The sequence below is a fragment of the Neofelis nebulosa genome, chromosome 18 (assembly GCF_028018385.1).
Source record: "Neofelis nebulosa isolate mNeoNeb1 chromosome 18, mNeoNeb1.pri, whole genome shotgun sequence".
Lineage (NCBI taxonomy): Eukaryota > Metazoa > Chordata > Mammalia > Carnivora > Felidae > Neofelis > Neofelis nebulosa.
This window is the reverse complement of record NC_080799.1, coordinates 10,604,906-10,622,508: the sequence shown is the minus strand read 5'-3', so window position 1 is coordinate 10,622,508 and position 17,603 is coordinate 10,604,906. Positions and strand designations below refer to the sequence as shown.

The window sequence follows — 17,603 nt, the reverse complement described above, 5'->3', positions numbered from 1 at the left end:
CTTTATCGAGGAGGTAGGTTTGCAAGTAAGGAATCTGTGAATAATGAGGACCGACTGGGTATGCACACACACACACACACACACACGCACACAGGAAAGTTCAAGAAGGATATCATTTAAAAATGTCAACCTTGGTCACCTCTGGGCAAGAGGACTACCTTCTTCATCTATTTTGGGTCTTTCCCCCCACCAAACATTTCCTAATAGACATGTTTTAACTTTTATTATAAAAGCCCTTAAAAAAAGAGACACGAGGCTAAAAGAGCAGATGATGGCCGAGCCAACTTTAACTGCACTGGCCCCAGGTCGTGAGCGACCCGACGGTAAAGCCTCTGGCCCAAACGCACCGTCGTGATTTTGGTGGCTTTTCGGGGTTTTTTGGCCAGAGGAGTCGGCCAGGGTGTCTCCCCGGGGCCAGGGCGCCCCTTACCTCTTGTTTGTGGGCCTTGTCTTGCTGGTGGATGCCGTTTGCAGATCCGGAATTGGGGACGGCCTGTTGAGGGAGAGTCATGCGCAGATGCTGAGAGGTTCACCAGGCAGCAGTTCCTGGTTTGGCCCCTAGGTGGCGAGGTGTTCCCCTTGGGGCCCCCGGAGGCTCTTCAGAATGCGGGTCCCAGGACCCCGGGGGACCAAGGCTGCATCCCCAGCTTAGTCTGAGCTCCTCCTCAAGATCAAGCCACGTACCCCTTGGGCCGGGACTCCCGGAGGACAGGGCCACGCTTCCCGAGGACGGTGCCCCGTGGCCGGCCGCCGGGTCAGCCGCCCTGGCCCACGGCTCACCTGGGACTTGTCGGGGCTCCTCATGGCCTCCACGAGCTTCTCCACCTGCTGAGCCTGGTCCAGCGCGTCCCGCAGAGCATCTTCTGTGCTCATCAGCTGGTGCTGCAGCCGCACGAGCTCAGGAGCCGAGGACGGGTCAATGAGCGAGTAGCGCCTCTGGTCCGACAGGGACTTCTCTTTGTCCTGGAAGCAGCAGGGAAGGGAGGGGGAGTACGCACACGATCGTGTGTGTGTGTGTGTGTGTGTGTGTGTGTGTGCGTGCATGTACCTGTGCACATGTGTGCTGGGGGGAGGGCGGTCTCTCCTCCAGGCAGGAAACTCTCCTGGCCCCCCCTGCTCTCTGGGCCAGGCCTTCCTCCCCTGCTAGAGGGTCCCCACTGAAGTATCCTCTTTGTCCCCCACCCTGAATTCCCAGGCTGTCAGATGCTTCAGATTCTCCAGGTCCTGAAATGCAGGACGCCCTCCCTTCTTTCCTTCTTGTGGCCCCCACTCCCCCCTTCCCCCTCCCCCACTGTCTTTATGTGGGTCCCTTCCCTTCACCCCTAGACCCACGGCTTCATCACCTCTTACCCTCCTCCCCTCCCCAACAGGACATTTGTGACGTTCAGCTCCCAAGTCTTCCACGACGGACCCCTGCCCACCAGGGTGCCTGGAGATACACCCGCGAGCCTCCCTGCTCCCACATAAACTGCCCCTGGGCTGCATGCTTCCAGATCCTTCCGCTCCACTCTGATCGTCCACCTAAAACTCCCTTACTTTGGGGGTTTTCTAACCACCAAGCCCTTCCCCAGTTTTCCCGTGGCACTGGGCGGGGGGGGGGGGGGGGGGGAGACAGCTCAGAGAGACACAGGAGAGGCCGCCCCCGGGTAAAGGGGAACTTCCCACATCCATGTAAACTTGACCAGCCCGTTGCCCACGGAGAGGAGCCAGAATGCCACTGCCCCCACTCCATGAGGCTCAGGGAAAGTCTCAGAATCAAAACTCTGAAGTCTCCGCCAGCCCCAGGGCCTTGTCTTCTCCTGAGTTAGGTCCAGACTCACAGAGCCACAAGGACCGCAAGGGCCCTGGAATCCTGCCTGCTGGCTAGACCTGCCAGGATTAGAGGGGTGTGTGACACCCCTTAGCCCTTGACCCTACAGGCCCCCACAGCTGTGGGCGGGTCCTGCTCCTCCCCCCGGCCCTCAAGGCCTCCCTTCTTCTGTCTCCTCCAAAGGCCAAACCCCGGTGGCTGAGCGGGAGGGCAGGGAGGGGCTTTGGAGCAACTTCCTAGGACAGCAGCCTGTCTTCCCAGACAGGGTCCTGTCCTTCCCTTGCAACTGACTAGGCGCGGTAACTGGCCACAGGTTTGTCCTCAACGCACAGCCCGCTTACTCCAGCCCCCACCTCGGGGACTCAGCCCAGTTGGGCTCCTGATGGAGGGGTCTCAGCTCCCAGAACCCCAGGGTCAGAAGGTGCTTCGATATACCCATCTCCCTCCTTCGACTGATGCGTGAGTCCCCACTGCCAAACCCTGAGCAAGGAGTTGGTTTCTGGCTTGATTCCTCCCCTGCATGGGGCGCTCACCCTGAAGCAGTCCATCCTAGCTCTGGACAAGCTCAAGTTCTTCGGAAGTCTTCCTTTGCCCTGAATCCCCCAGACGACCACATGGCCGGCTACAACGTCTGCAAACGGGTCGCCCGTGGCCCCTCCACCGGCTACATCGCTGACCTGTCATTCTAGGGCCTTCTGAACCCTCCCTGTGACTTGGCTCTAGGAGGCTGCCAGTCGCCACGGCTGGGGCAGCCTCAGCCCACTCTGCCATCCCCCCATCCCCAGGCCACCCCCTGGCCCACATACCAGCCCAGTCAGCTTTTCTCGCAGGCCCCGGATGTCATCCTTGAGTTTCTGCTCCTTGATCCGCCACTCAGCCTTGTGCACCTCGCGGCTCAGGTCCCTCTCGGGCCCTGGCGAATGGCGATTGGCCTCCAGCAGCAACACTCGAAGTTCATTCAGGCTCCTGGCAGGGGCCAGCGAGGGGCACAGAAGAGCTAGTCAGCCCTGGCCCTCTGTTCCCACATTGTGGAGATTCGCCGGGTGCCTACAGACAGGCCACCCTGACAGGGACACAGCACCTGTGCCACGAGGGGCTGCTGTGGAAACACGAGGCATGAAACCAAGAGGGGCCAGATTTGGGGATGGGATGGTCAAGAGAACTGGGTCTCTTCCGGAATGTTTTTCAAGTTAAAAAAAAAAAAAAAAGAGAACAGGGGCCCCTGGGGGGCTCAGTAGGTTAAGCATCTGACCCTCGATTTCGACTCAGGTCATGATCTCATGGTTTGTGGGATCGAGTCCCATGTCCAGCTCTGTGCTCTCCCTTTCTCTCTGCCCCTTTCCTGCTCACATGCACACGTGCACTCTCTCTCTCTCTCTCTCTCTGAAAATAGATATATAAGCTTAAAAAAAAAGATAAAGAGAGAACAGTTTTAATTAAAAAATAAAACAAGGGGCGCCTGGGTGGCTCAGTTGGTTAAGCGTCCGACATCAGCTCAGGTCGTGATCTCACGGTCCGTGAGTTCGAGCCCCGCGTCGGGCTCTGTGCTGACAGCTCAGAGCCTGGAGCCTGCTTCAGATTCCGTGTCTCCCTGCCTCTCTGCCCTTCCCCTGCTCATACTGTGTCTCTCTCTCAGAAATAAATAAAACATTAAAAAAAATAAAACAAAACAAATAAAACATTCACCCAAGAGAGCTCATGTGGTAAGACATTCTATTTTTTTTTGTTTTTACTTTTTAAGATTTTTTAAAAAATTATTATTAAAAAAATTTTTTTTTTAATCTTTATTTTCGAGAGAGAGACAGAGAGAGACTAGGGTTGGGAGAAGGGCAAAGAGAGAGGGAGACATAGAAATCTAAGCGGGCTCCAGGCTCCAAGCTGTCAGCACTGAGCCCAACATGGGGCCTGAACTCACAAACTGTGAGATCATGACCTGAGCCGGTCTGCCGCTTAATCGAGTGAACCACCCAGGTTCCCCTGCTTGCTACAATTTTTTAAAGTTTATTTATTTTAAGAGAGACAGTGACAGCACAAGCAGGGGAGGGACAGAGAGAGAGGGGGAGAGAGAGAATCCCAAGCAGGCTCTATGCAGCCAGCACAGAGCCCGATGCAGGGCTCGAACTCACAGACCGTGAGATCACGACCTGCGCCGAAACCAAGGGTCGGGCGCTTCATCTCCCCAGGCACCCCAGCTTGTTGTGATTTTTAAATGGATTAAGAAATATTTTAAAATTTCTGCTTGAATTGATAACATGGCAAATACAGAAGAAATAAGCAGAACCTGTGGGGGAACCCTCATGACCTTGAAGTGCTGAAGTCACTTGGTGACTTGGTGCGGGGACCAAGAAGTTTGGGAACCACTCATCTTGCCTCCAGGCTCTGCCGCCTGGAGATCCGTGTCGAGAAGGATTCCGAGGCTGCATCTGAGCTCGGCGGGGGACTACGGCGGGCGCTGGCCATTGCCAGCCACCTGTCCCTCACGCCCCGCCCCTGCCCTGCCTCTCAGGCAGGTGGAGGGGCGCCAGGGTCGGGGCCCGACGGGACCACAGCGCCCACGGCTAACTCACCGCTCCTTCCTGAGCAGCTCCTGGCTGATGAGGACCAGCTGGCCCGAGGCGTCGTGGGTCTTCTGGGACACGGCTTCCAGCTCAGCCTCCAGGCGCCGCTTCTCCTTCTGGAGGGTTTCCGCCTTCTTCTCTCCCGCCTTGCACTTGGCCTCCAGTGCTGAGGTCGGCCGGCAGGGAAAGCAGAGAGAGGGGCAGGATCGCCATGGGAATCTGTCCCACCCGGGGGGGAGGGGGGGTGGCGAAGGCCCCGGGCAGGGAGCCGGGTTTCTCGGGGGGACCACAACGACTCCACACACTCCACTGAGAGGGTCTCTCTCGTCCTGCAGAGCCGGGCAGCAAGGGGCCGAGAGGGCAGCTGCACAAAGCAGGCCACGGCCCCAAGCACAGCAGCGCAGGCCCTTCGGGGCCGGGGGAGCGGTCCGCCCTGCCCGAGACAGGACCCGGGCGCTTACGACCGTGTCCTGGACGAGGGAAAGCAAACTCTTCACCTTAGCCTTCCTTGGAGGGGTCTGAGGTCAGCTGACCTTGGCCGGGACCAATGAGGCCACGTGAACGTGGTGGGAACTGGACAGAAGTGGGGGGTGGGAACCATTCCCCAGGAGGGGGGCGGTCTCGTGGACACCAGCACTGGCGTTCTGGTGGGAGAAGCAGGGCCGGTTCACGAAGTCACCAATTCCAGACCCCTGCCTCTCCCCAGGCTCCCCCTCTGTCCTCGTGTCCTCTGTGTCTCGTCCCCTGCCGCGGCCGGCACCCTTCCCCCGGAATCTGAAATCCTGGTATTTCCAGCTAGAATGGCACCGGGGACAGCAGCTACTCTATCTTTGTCACCCGTGAAATGGTCCTCAAGACCAGAGAGCCACCTGGTGGAGCTCACTGAGAGAACACAGAGAACTGGCTCCGGGGGAAGAGGCCGGCCGGGGTCCTTCATGGTCTCATGGACACTGTGGGGGCCACACCGGCCCTCTCACCACGGCTCAGGTGGAAACCCAGTGCGGGTGGACTGGCCCATGGTGCCCTCTCAGGGCAGAACGGGAGAGGGCGCCCTGACCCAGGAGCCAACCCACTCCACGCCCGACTGGCTGAGGCACCCCCCCCCCCCCCCCCGTGAAAGCCCCCCGCACCTGCCCTGCAGGAAGGAGACTTACCACTTACTTGGGCCCTGAGCATCTCGGTTTGGGACATCAAGGCTACCACCTCTTTGTCCCTTTTGTTCAGCTTGTCCTGCAGGCCTAGGGGAGAAGGGAGAGACAAGGGGTCTGTCTGCAGTGTTCCAGGTGCAGGGGCGGAGGGGGTGGCCTTCCCGCAAGAACCCTAAAACGAGGCCAGAGCTGGCCTCCAGGGTCCAAACGCTCCCCCACACCAGCCCTCTCTCCGGGTAACCCGCTCTGGGTAAGAGACTCCAACACTGTGTGGTCTCGGGCCACTTAACTCTCAGAGTCTCAGTTTCCTCGAGTGAGAAATTGGGGTCCTGGTACCCGTGTCACCCAGTTGTGTGGGTTCGAATACTGGATAGCCTCAGAGCAGTGCTAAAAAAGATAATCTATGGAAAGCACAAGAAACATTACATTTCTGTACGCTACTTTATAAATGTAATGTAATGCCAATATAAATACCAATACGATTTTAGTTCTTATGGAACTAAATCAGCTGATTCTATTTTTGTTTTTTTTTAAATTTTTTTTAATGTTTATTTATTTTTGAGACAGAGAGAGAGCATGAACGGGGGAGGGGCAGAGAGAGAGGGAGACACAGAATCGGAAGCAGGCTCCAGGCTCTGAGCCATCAGCCCAGAGCCCGATGCGGGGCTCGAACTCATGGACCGTGAGATCGTGACCTGAGCTGAAGTCGGACGCCCAACCGACTGAGCCACTCAGGCGCCCCTCTATTTTTGTTTTAAAGCTTATTTATTTATTTTGAGAGAGAGCGAGAGACAGAGAGGGCACGAGTGGGGGAGGGGCAGAGAGAGAGAGGGAGACCGAGAATCCCAAGCAGGCTCCAGGCTGTCAGCACAGAGCCTGACACGGGGCTTTATCTCGCGAACCGTGAGATCATGACCTGAGCTGAAATCAAGAGTGGGATGTCTGACTGAGCCACCCCAGGGGCCCCCAGACTAGCTGATTCTAAAGTCACCTGGACAATAAGCAAGACTAGCCAAGAGAGTCTGGCAAACACTTCTTCAAGGCGTTAAACACAGAGATGCCATATGACCTAGCAACTCGAAGGTGCACACCCCCCAAAGAACTGGAAACAGGAGCTTGCAAAGCACCTACACATTTGTGCTTACAGCAACGCGACTCACAATAGCCAAAGGGTGGAAACAGACCAAACGTCCACCAACAGGCGGATGGATAAAAAGTGGAGCGTATGACGGCATATTATTCAGCCGTAAGCAGGAATGAACCTGGAATACAGTATGCTAAGTAAAAGCAGCCAGACATAAAAAGCCACATATTGTAGGATGCCTTCTAAAGTTTTTTTAATGCTTACTTATTACTTTGAGACAGAGACAGAGCGTGAGCAGGGGAGAAGCAGAAAGAGAGGAAGACACAGAATCCGAAGCAGGCTCCGGGCTCTGAGCTGTCAGCACAGAGCCCGACGCGGGGCTCGAACTCACGGACGGTGAGATCGTGACCTGAGCCAACGTCGGCCGCTTAACTGACGGAGCCACCCGGGTGTCTCGGGATGCCATTTATGTCGATATCCAGAATGGGCAAATCCAGACAGAAAGCAGACTAGTGGTTGTCCGAGGCTGGGGAGTGACTGATAACGGGTATGGGATTTCCTTCTGCGGAGATGAGAATGATTTGGAACTAGACAGAGGTAGTGGTCGCACAAGACCGTGAATGTACCGAATGCCCACTGAATTGCTCACTTTATTTTATTTTATTTTTTTTAATTTTTTTTTTTTTCAACGTTTTTTATTTATTTTTGGGACAGAGAGAGACAGAGCATGAACAGGGGAGGGGCAGAGAGAGAGGGAGACACAGAATCGGAAACAGGCTCCAGGCTCCGAGCCATCAGCCCAGAGCCTGACGCGGGGCTCGAACTCACGGACCGCGAGATCGTGACCTGGCTGAAGTCGGACGCTCAACCGACTGAGCCACCCAGGCGCCCCTGAATTGCTCACTTTAAAACAGTTAATTCTATGTTAATGTTGCACCAACTTTAAAAAAAAAAAAAAAAGAACAGGCAAAAAATTTTGAAAAAGCAGAGCGGGAAAGGCTAGGCTTGCAGTCATTACGATATAAATAAAGCTTCAATAATTAAAACGTTATAGAACTGGCCCACGAACAGACAGGTTACTAATGGAATAGAAGGTCCAGAAATAAAGTCAGTTATATAAAGGAATTTGAAGGTGGTAAGATTAGTAATTCGAATCAGTGGAGAGCTTGAAACGAGTTTTTCAAAACTGGTAATAGGACAAACAGGTACCCTTTTGGGAGGGAAAAATGGTTCCTCCTTCGCACCTTATAGAAGGATGAATTCTAGGTGGACCAGAGATTTGAGCAGAGAAAGAAGAAAACATGGGATACAGTTTAAAAATGAGAAGCCCAAAAGCCAAAAAAAAAAAAAAGATTGACTTTTAAATGATTTATGTATTAAAAAAATTTTTAACGTTCATTTATTTTTGAGAGAGAGAGTGAGTGCAAGTGGGGGGTGGGGCGGGGAGGGCGCAGAGAGAGAGAGAGAGAGAGAGAGAGAGAGAGAAAGATTTTGAAGCAGGCTTCAGGCTCTGAGCTGTCAGCACAGAGCCCAAAGCGGGGCATGAACTCACGAACCACAAGAGCATGACCTGAGCCAAAGTCAGACATTTAACTGGCTGAGCCACCCATGTGCCCCTTTTTATTATTTTATTTTTTGAGAGACGAGAGAGAGAGAGAGAGAGAAAGAGAGAGAGAGCCCATGTGCACACGTGAGCAGGGGAGAGGCAGAGGGAAAGGGAGAGAATCTTAAGCAGGCTGCACACCCAGCACAGAGCCTGATGTAGGGCTCAATCTCACGACCCTGGGATCGTGACCTGGACCGAAATCAAGAGTCAGCAGCTTAACTGACTGAGCCACCCAGGTGCCCCAGAAAAGAACGATTTGAAACAAATCCGCACGGCACATACGACCCTGAGAAAAGTCCAAAGACAAACCACAAATGGGGAAGGAATGTTTGCAATGTCGTACCTAGTTTGTAAAAATCAACAGAAAGATGAACCACCCGTGAGGAACAACATGGGCAAAAGACGCCAAGTGGAACTGGAAAGGAAGCTTCGCTCACAGTAAGAGAGAGGCAAGGTGAAGTTATCTCACGGGAGAACCACTCGGACTGGCAAAGGTCACAAAGTCTGATGAAGCTTGTTGGCGGTGAGGCTCGTGGGGAAACACACTTTGAACCACAGCGTTTGGGAGTTAAACCCGTTGGAGCCCCAAAGAGGGGAAGGTAATTCACTGAAGCAGTGGTTACAATAGACTGGAAACCGTTGATAAGAACGGCCTCCAAGATGCGGCATCATTAAATGGAAAGGAGAAAGGGGGGCTGGACAGCAGGGAGGCGTGGTACCATCCGGTACTTACGGGTTTGGATGTGCATAAACGTGTCTGGAAAGTAAACTGAGGTTGGCCAACGGGGTGCCTTTAGGGAGGGAACTCCGGCAATGCGGAGGGGGGACAGGGGTGGGGGGAGGCGGTGAGCAGAGGGCGGGCAGATGACGTCAAACAAAAAGCCCAGGGCCCCACCCAGCCCAGCAGCCACTCACCCTCCACAGTCTCCTTCATCCTGACCTTCTCCCCTGAAATGTCGTTGGACTCGATCATCTGAAAGAAGGCTCTGGTAAGAGGGATGCTTGGCCCCTGCCCCTGCCCCAGCCGGCCCACCTCACCCCTACACAGGGGGGCTCTCAGGGACTTGGTACAGTGGCAAGGATGTTCTCGGTCCTGCCTTCCTGACAAGAGAGGACCCCCGCCTGCCCCCAGCGCCCCCGAAGGCTGTTTGTGCAGCTTCCGTGTGAACACCTCCCACTCCTTCCTTTGTTGAAAACGTCTGTTATATTAAACACATGTCTCCTTCCCTGGGACGCCCACAGAGATTAGTCCTGGAAGTCTGTTTCCATCATCTTCCAGAGGCAAAATCCCAGCCTTGGTTTCCACCCGTAAAAGAAGCATCGGCTGTCCGAGGGCTGCGAACGAACGCAGAGCACGCCCCGGGGCCAGCTCCCGAGGAACTTTAATAAATGCTACTACTTTTTAATAATAAACCCAGAGGGGCGCCTGGGTGGCGCAGTCGGTTAAGCGTCCGACTTCAGCCAGGTCACGATCTCGCGGTCCGTGAGTTCGAGCCCCGCGTCAGGCTCTGGGCTGATGGCTCGGAGCCTGGAGCCTGCTTCCGATTCTGTGTCTCCCTCTCTCTCTGCCCCTCCCCCGTTCATGCTCTGTCTCTCTCTGTCCCAAAAATAAATAAAAAACGTTGAAAAAATAATAATAATAATAATAATAAACCCAGAAACCAAAGAAGAAAAGATCAATTAAGAAAAAAAAAAAAATCTGAATGGCAAACATTAACAGGCTCCCCACGGCTTCTTGGAAAAAAGTTTTCAGCCTCCTGCCCAAGCAGGCTCTCCTCTGAGCATGCTGTCTGCCAGTCTAACACTGCGGATCAGACCGGCCCAGAGCTGAGCAGGCAGTCACCTCCATCAACCTGCCGCTCATACTTCTGCTCATACATCCCAAGCCCCTTTTTAAGTCTCAGCCCATTGTCTCTGCACTGAAACCTCTGCATCTGGGAGTCATGTGGGTCCTGGCCAAGGCCCCCGGTGTGTGGAAATGAAGAGAAGGGCCTTGCTGAGATCACCGCCCACTCCTTGGGCTAAGGTCTGTGACCGAGAGAGAGGAAGGGGCTGTCCTCTGGAACCACAGCAGTCTAAAACCTCCTCTGCTACAGGAGTCCAGTTGCTGGGGTCCCAGGCCTGACTACCCCTGCTCTGAGAAGGCAGTGAGGCCATTTGCACACAAGCTACTCAGAGACTGTTCCTTTTCGCTCTGCCCAGGATCCTGGGACAGCACTTGCTAAAACAGTCCCTCCCTGGGAGAAAGGGGGCAGAAAAGGCTGCCACCCTGGGAGGACAAGGCATCATGCAGGCAGGGCTCCTTTTACGAAAGAGGTATCCTGTTCCTTGAAACTCCCCAACACTTCCTTATTGCTGGAACGCTAACTTCTAGTTCAAAGGCACAAGGGGAATCAGAAACTCGCGAAGCCCCAGGGCCCGTATGAAGGCAATGACCATGCTGCCAGCTGTCCTTCGGGTAGGGTTTGACTTTTGTCATCCTGGGCACCCTTTGTTGGCCTCCAGCTGTGGGGCTGGACTTGACCTCTGCCTCTGGTGGGCGGGAAACCCTGGGAAAGTTTCTCCGTCTCAGCCTTGGTTTGCTCATCTGTGCAACAGAGCGAACGCTGACCTAGCAAGAGTTAAGGTGAGAAAAGGCAACGTCGGTCCTGACCCCCCTCCACCTCCCAGCGCCCACTCTGGAGGCCCCCACACTGTGGCCGCTGGACAGCTGCTCGGGCTCATTAGGACTGGCGAGAGGGAGCCACCCGCAGCTCAGGTCACCTGGGTCGGCATTAGGGTGGGAGACGGGACACCCCCCCCCGGGGACAAGCAGAGCTCCAGCCCCACGGAGCTCCCGGCTGCTGGCTCCTGGGGGAGGGCCGGGAGCCTGCGCAGTAGGACACGTGTGGGAGACGCAGAGACCCGGGGATCGGGAGGAAGCCTGTGCTCTGTGCTGGGGTACGCATCTCTGCAGGCCTGGGGCTGGGCTGCGGGGACCCGGCCAGGTCAGCTCAGACCACCTCGGGTCCCCACGGTCACCCTGCACTACTGATGGAGGCACGAGAGGTGCCCTCCGTTCTCGCCCGGGCCTGGCTGGGAAGAGGGGGCCGGCCAACACCGGGGCCCCCGTGACTGTGGGGGTTCCCCCCGCCCCCCCCGCCCCCCCGCCCCCCCCGCCCGGCAGGAGAGGCGGCCGCCTACGTTGCCGTGCTGGGATGAGCGCAAGGACTCCACGGCCTGCAGTCTGTTTTCGGCAACCAGAAGCCTCTCCCGCAGCCTCTCGGCCTCCTGCTTGCTCTGGGCTTCCGACCGCTGGAGCAGCTCGTGGTCCAGCATCTTCTTCTCGGCCAGGGAGATCTGCTCCTTGAGGAACTCGATGGCCTGCGCCTGGCCCCGGTACTCCGCGTCCAGCTTCTCCAGCTCGTGCACCCGCAGCTCGGCGTCGCGGCGCTGGTCCTGGGCCTCCTGCAGCTCCAGCCGGTGCTGGCTGGCCTGCGCCTCCAGCTGGGCCTGCCAGTGCTGCCGCAGCCCCGCCAGCTCCTCCTGGGCCTCCTGCAGCTTCTGCCGCAGCCCCTCCTTCTCCTTGACGTGCACGGCGGTCTCGATGTCGTGCTTGGCTCGCAGGTTGCCCAGCTCCAGCTGGTGCTCCATCTTGATGCCCTCCATCACGGCCTTCAGCTCCCCAATCTCCTTCTGCTGGGCCCCCGGGCCCGAGTTCAGGGTGGCCTTGAGGTCCTCCAGGGACTTCTGGTGGTCCGAGGCCAGCGAGTCCAGCTTGGACTTCCAGTTGTCCATGAGCCCCATGTTCTCGCTGGTGGCCTGCCGCACCTTGGCCTTGAGGTCCACCACCTCCTGTGCGTACCTCTCGTTGGCCGCCCGCAGCTTCTCCACCTCCGCCTGGCAGGCCCGCAGGGCCTTCTCGTATTTGTCCCGCAGCACGCCGCTCTCCCTCTGGTGCTCCTTGCTGGCCGACAGCAGCCGCTCGCGCAGCCGCAGGGTCTCGGCGGCCTCGGGGTGGCCGGCGGGTGGCGGGCCCGAGTGCAGCAGACATTGCTGGAGCTCCTGGATCTCGCCGCGCCGAAGGCTCAGCTCCTCTTCCAGCTGCAGCACGCGCGACTTCTCGGCCACCGTGGTCAGCTACCGGGCAGAGAGGGAGACCGAGGTCAGCGGGCCGGCGGGAGGGCAAGGGGCCGTGGCCGGAGCAAGGGCGGGCCCCGGCCCCGCGGGGCAGGCTCGTGTGGAGGGGAAGGGCGCCCGCCCCGCCTGGGCGGCCCGGCCTCCGGAAGGACTCCCTGGGCTTGCCGCCCTGTGATTCCAGGACGGGATGGTCCCCGCTGCCCCTGGCGGCTTGGGACACATCAGTGGTTAAAAGAAACCACTTGTCGGAGGCTCTGGCTTTCTTTAGGAGGGAATTTTGCATTATCCGGCAGCCGGATGGGTCGATTCGCGGAGGGGCTGGCCAGAGAAGGGTCTGGTTTAATTGAGGCGGTACAAAGTTAATGCTCCCAGACCCACCTCCTGACGGAAAACTGAGACCAGAGGCTGCGTCTTCCAAAAACCCATCTGGATCACGACAGTGGTCACGGATTTGGAAACAGTACGTTCATCGACACATTTCAAGTCTTCCGCTAACTTAAAACTGTTTCTGAAGCTGACCTGTAGTTCAATAAATCTGCTTTTGTTTTTATAATCAGGCTGAACCCTAGATCAAGGCGCCTCAGTGTGGGGGGCTCCAGCCTGTCAACGTGACTGGGTCAGTTTCTGCAGGCAGAGCCTCCGCGCACACGTGTGTGTACCACACGAGCACGTACGGTCACCCAGCAACGACCAGGGTGTGCAAAGGGACCCGTGTGTGTCTCCAGACTCCCCCCGACACACGCACGCACTCACGTGCCGGGGCGGGCCTGCAGAAACCGACCGTGGCTCGCCCCACAGCCCTCCCTGCTCAGATGGTTTGAACTAATCACCGCTAGCTGGCTGTTTAGCTTCGCTGCCAGAACCGCAGCTGGGCTGGGCTGGCCAGCTGTTTGGACATGGGTACCTGCACAGGGGGCCCGGCCCCGGGAAAGGTATGGTGGGCACCGAGGGGCCAGCGGGGCCCAGAACCCGGACCTGGGCCTTGGCAGGACCTCCCCCTTGCTCCAGCAGACACTTCCCTAGTCTGCTGTATCTCACCAGCCCCACCCTGGGTCTGACACAGAACCTCACGCCCTGTGGACATCCCCACTCCCCAAAAGCCCCAGGTCCTTCTGGCTGGCCCCCCCTGCAACCATAGTTAAGATCCCCTAGGGGGTGCCCAGGTGGCTCAGTCGATTAAGCGGTTAAGCTTCAGCTCAGGCCATGATCTCAAGGTGCGTGAGTTCGAGCCCTACATCAGGCTCACTGCTGTCAGTGAAGAAAGAGCCTGCTTTGGATCCTCTCTCGCTCAAAAATAAATAAACATTAAAAAAAAAACAAAAAAACCCTAGGCTAGAGAAACTTCGGTCTGCAGCCCCCTGACCACCCGCCTTCCTCAGCCTCCCCAGCCCAGGGAGAAGGGAGGTGCCCCATATAAGGGGCAGGACGTTCCCGAGAGGCACCCCATTTCTGAACATGACAAAGCCTTGTTGTGGCAGTGCATGGGGCGGGGGGGGGGGGGGGGGGGGAGGGGGGCGGGGTCTCACAGGACATTCCCAGCCAGTGGGACCCTGAGCTGAGCCGGGGCCCGAAGTCCCGGACAATCAAGACCCCCCGCTCCCCAATGGGCGTCACGTGGCAATGGGGTGGAAGGGTTCCCAAGCCTCGACTTCCCTCCTAGAAGGGGCTCAGAAGGCAAAACAATGAGGAAAGCAGCCAAAGACAGAGAAAATAATAAAACAGAGAAGCCGAAGGAGGCGTGATGGGGCCGGAGGGCGGCGTTACCCTGTTGTCGGCTAGTTCCCGGAGCAGACGCTCGGCCTGCGCCTTCTCCAGCAGCAGCCTCTGTTCCAGCTCCCCAATGCGCGCGTGCTCCAGCTGCGTCTGGGTCTGGTCCACCCGGGGCGGGTGGGGAGGCGGGCCAGGGGAGAGGAGTACAGGGCAGAGGAAGCCAGAGGAAGAGAGAGAAAGAGAGAGAGAGAGAGAGAGAGAGAGAGAGAGAGGGAGAGAGAGAGAGAGGCGGCGTCATCTTCGGTGAACAAGACAGGAGAGCGGGTCAAGGAGAGAGGGTGGCTCCGGGACAGAGGAGGTCTGGGGAGGGGACCGGGCTGGGTGGGTTTAATGGCAGAGGCGGGGCTGCCGCAACCCCGCCCCAGCCACCCCGCCCCTGGAGAGGGTGGCAAGAGGGCCCCGCGGTTCCTGCCGTGCTCCCCAGGTGGTCGGTCCTTCCCCTGGCCGCTCTGGGGAGGGGCCCCAGCCTCCTCGCGCTCCCCATCGGGCTACTGCTCATTTTAGGCACAGGATCCTGCACACAGGAGGCCCTCAGGATGGATGTGTCAGCAAATGAGCCCAGGACTCCTGGCCCCGGGGGCCTGAGTTGAAAGTATAAGAACCAATCCAATGGGAAGGTTTTAAAAAAATCTGTCTACCCCCCTTGCAAGGCCCTGCTTCCCGCTGCCCTGCCCAGAGCCCGGAGGGTCAGTGCCCCGCCCCCCCCCCCCCCCGGGGGCCCCGCGGAGGAGGCCCGGTCTCCCAAAAGCACCAGAATGCTTTTGTCCTAGCTTCACAGGCCAACGAAGCCCGACGTTCTCAGGGCATCCAGCCTGGCATTTGGGTTTCCTCTAACAGATCTGCGAGGGTGGCAGGGGCCAAGGGTGCCGGCTCCAGGGCCCCTGGGGCAAACTGGAGACCCAAGTTCATGATGGGGAGAAGCCAGAGAGTCCTCCTCAGCCTCCCCCATCCAGGAGAAGCAGTTTAAGGCCAATCTGTGTGGCCATTCCGACGAGGCGGGACTTAGCCACACACATGCCCGTCTCTGGCAAGGGTGACGGGGACAGTGTAAACCCATCTGAGAAACACGCTTGCCATTCATACAGAGCTAGAGAGATGTTAACGTCCTCTGGCCTGTGATCTTATGCCTGCCAGTTTTCCTAAAGGAACAAGTGAAAAAGTACTCTACTCTCTCTCTCTCAAAGAGGGCGGCAGGCCACAGCGCTCACGAGCAGCCACGCTCCGTCTCTTCCAGGAAATTACAGGCTGACCGTGGTGTCTCCGGGGCCTCGCGCCCACCCTCCTCTCCCACAGAGGCTGGGCACCGCCACTCTGCCCGGGACCCACGCTAGGTGGCGCATGCCTGGTGGCCCCATGGGCAAGAAAGAGCCCGCAGCTCCACATTTCAAGGCAGCTTTACTTGGTGCTCCCAACAGGACTCCCCACACCCCCCCCACCCAGCCCCATCAACCACTTTCCCAACTTCTAGACTCCTGGTCTGCGGGTTGGGGTCTCCATGGAGGCACAGGAGGGTCCAGTGTAATTGCTTCAGATGCTTGTTTAAGATAAACGCAACCACCGGACCCCGGAGGGCGGAAAATAGCCTTAGAGGCTAGATTTTAGGTGGGGTGAAGGACCTGGTCTTCCATCTGCTCTGGGGACACCGGGCAGGGTGGGAGGAGCGAGGCCACCACGTTCCTGCTTGTCACTCGCGGGTCCCCTGGAGTCGATGGTCGTAAAGCTACGGTCAAGCTGCGCGAGGCGGTGCAGGGGTGGCTGCGACTTTTGTCTGGTGCGCTAACTTTAGAACCCAACCCCCGCATAAGGGGCGTCTCAGCTGTCTCCCCGTGTCACAGGAGGGAGCGGCGACTCCAGAGTCAGAGCCCCGGGTGCAGAATCACACAACTCTGGCAGGCCCAGAACTCAGACGCCCCAGATGTCAGGACTGGTGTCTTTTCCCCTGAGCCGGCCTCACTCCATGGAGGGGAGACACAGATTTCTAGCAGCAACACAGGCCATCGAAGGAGGGTCCTGGAGTCGGGGACCCCCACTTCCTGCCGCAACTCGAATCCGGGAGCTCAGCCAAGCCTTACCTACGCCCGACTTGTAGCTCATCTTCCCCTTGCAGACCCTGTGTCCGCACCTTTGCGAGGCACAGAGCCACCGCCCTGGGGTACCCCTCGGGTGACCGAGGCCTGGAAACGTTCTTTAGTGGGGGGAGCAGATTCCCCACCTGCCCTGGGGGCTCCCGAAGGCCAAAGGCACACATCACCGCTCGTGACCTTCTCTGAGGTCTCACACAGCACAAATCAACAAAGAGGATTCTGAGTTCCTAAGCCCGGCCCTTAGTGTTACCGTGCGCTTCCCATGCAAGTGAAAAGTAACTAGCAAAATCGTAACACGAGACCCCTGGATGATTAAACCACCACCACCAAACCCCAAGAAGGTCACGTCTAAGGCGGCTACCCGACGTCCCCACTCAGGAGGCAGCAGGGAGTGGTACGCACATTTCCCTGATGCAAGGTGGCAAAGATCTGTTCCAGAACCATGAGACACGTCCACAGCCCGTGGCCTGGGGTCGCCACCCTGGGAGAAGCACTTGCCCGCGCTCCTGACCTGTTGTGGCAGCGGGGACATAAGGGTGAGCGAGACAGAAAGGGTCCCGGCCCCTGCAGGGCGCCCATCGCGGGGAAAGATGCAAACAATGCAGTGCTACGGACAAGGCACCGGGCAGGGGGCGCGGGGGACGGAGAGAAGAGCAGAGAGGCAGAGGTGGCCTCTCTGAGATACAATGAGAGGCGAGGCCTGAAGAAGAAGCAGGAGCCAGCACACAGAGAAGCTCAGAGGCAGAGCTGGGGGCGTCAGAGCAGCTCGGTGCCTGGAGCACAGGTGCACAAGGCCTGGGTCCAAGCGTCTTCTCTGGGCCACCCTGGAAGAGCCTCGGCTTATCTGGGGCTGTGGATCCGGACGGGTGAGCAGGGAAGGGGCAGGGTCTGGTCTACCTTTTCAAGAGATTTGGACAGATATCTGCGGTCTGCTTTAAAAATAACACGAGAGAGGGCTGGGGGTGGGGGTAGCTAGGGTTAAGACTGGCCGTGAGTTGATAATCACTGAAGCCCGCTGACGGGCGAATGAACCTACTTATGTAGGTTCAAACTTTCCCACCGTTAAAAATCGAAAGGCTGTAGCGGCACCTGGGCGGCTCAGTTGGTTGAGCGTCAGACTCTTGATTTCGGCTCAGGTCATGATCTCACGGTCCGTGAGTTCGAGCCCCACATCGGACTCTGTGCCGACAGCGCGGAGCCTGCTTGGGGTTCTCTCTCTCTCTCTCTCTCTCTCTCTCCCTCTCTCTCTCTCTCTCTCCCCCTCCCCGCTCATGCTCTCTCTCAAAACAAATAAATGAACATTAAAAAAAAAACTTAACAAGCTAGGGTGTCTGGCTTCAGCGTGGAGAATGGGCAGTGGAAGAACACGGGAGGAGACATAAGTGTCAAGTCGGGGTTGGTGCACATGTCCGAGGCGAGGTGCT

General features: G+C 57.6%; 1 protein-coding gene across 4 annotated transcripts in view; it reads right to left on the bottom strand.

The window, feature by feature from the left end:
- The window catches only part of CLIP2 (CAP-Gly domain containing linker protein 2), a 75,819-nt gene that overhangs the window by 2,458 nt on the left and 55,758 nt on the right, over positions 1-17,603 (bottom strand). For 3 of the 4 annotated variants that reach the window (XM_058710271.1, XM_058710274.1, XM_058710273.1), the window contains 8 exons: positions 14,090-14,194; positions 11,390-12,325; positions 9,122-9,179; positions 5,523-5,606; positions 4,378-4,534; positions 2,617-2,776; positions 781-963; positions 431-493 (listed from right to left, as the gene is read on the bottom strand). In XM_058710271.1, coding sequence (XP_058566254.1) covers positions 431-493; positions 781-963; positions 2,617-2,776; positions 4,378-4,534; positions 5,523-5,606; positions 9,122-9,179; positions 11,390-12,325; positions 14,090-14,194 — 1,746 coding nt within the window. The remainder of the gene's footprint in view (positions 1-430; positions 494-780; positions 964-2,616; positions 2,777-4,377; positions 4,535-5,522; positions 5,607-9,121; positions 9,180-11,389; positions 12,326-14,089; positions 14,195-17,603) is intronic. The other variant, XM_058710272.1, reaches the window with a different exon arrangement.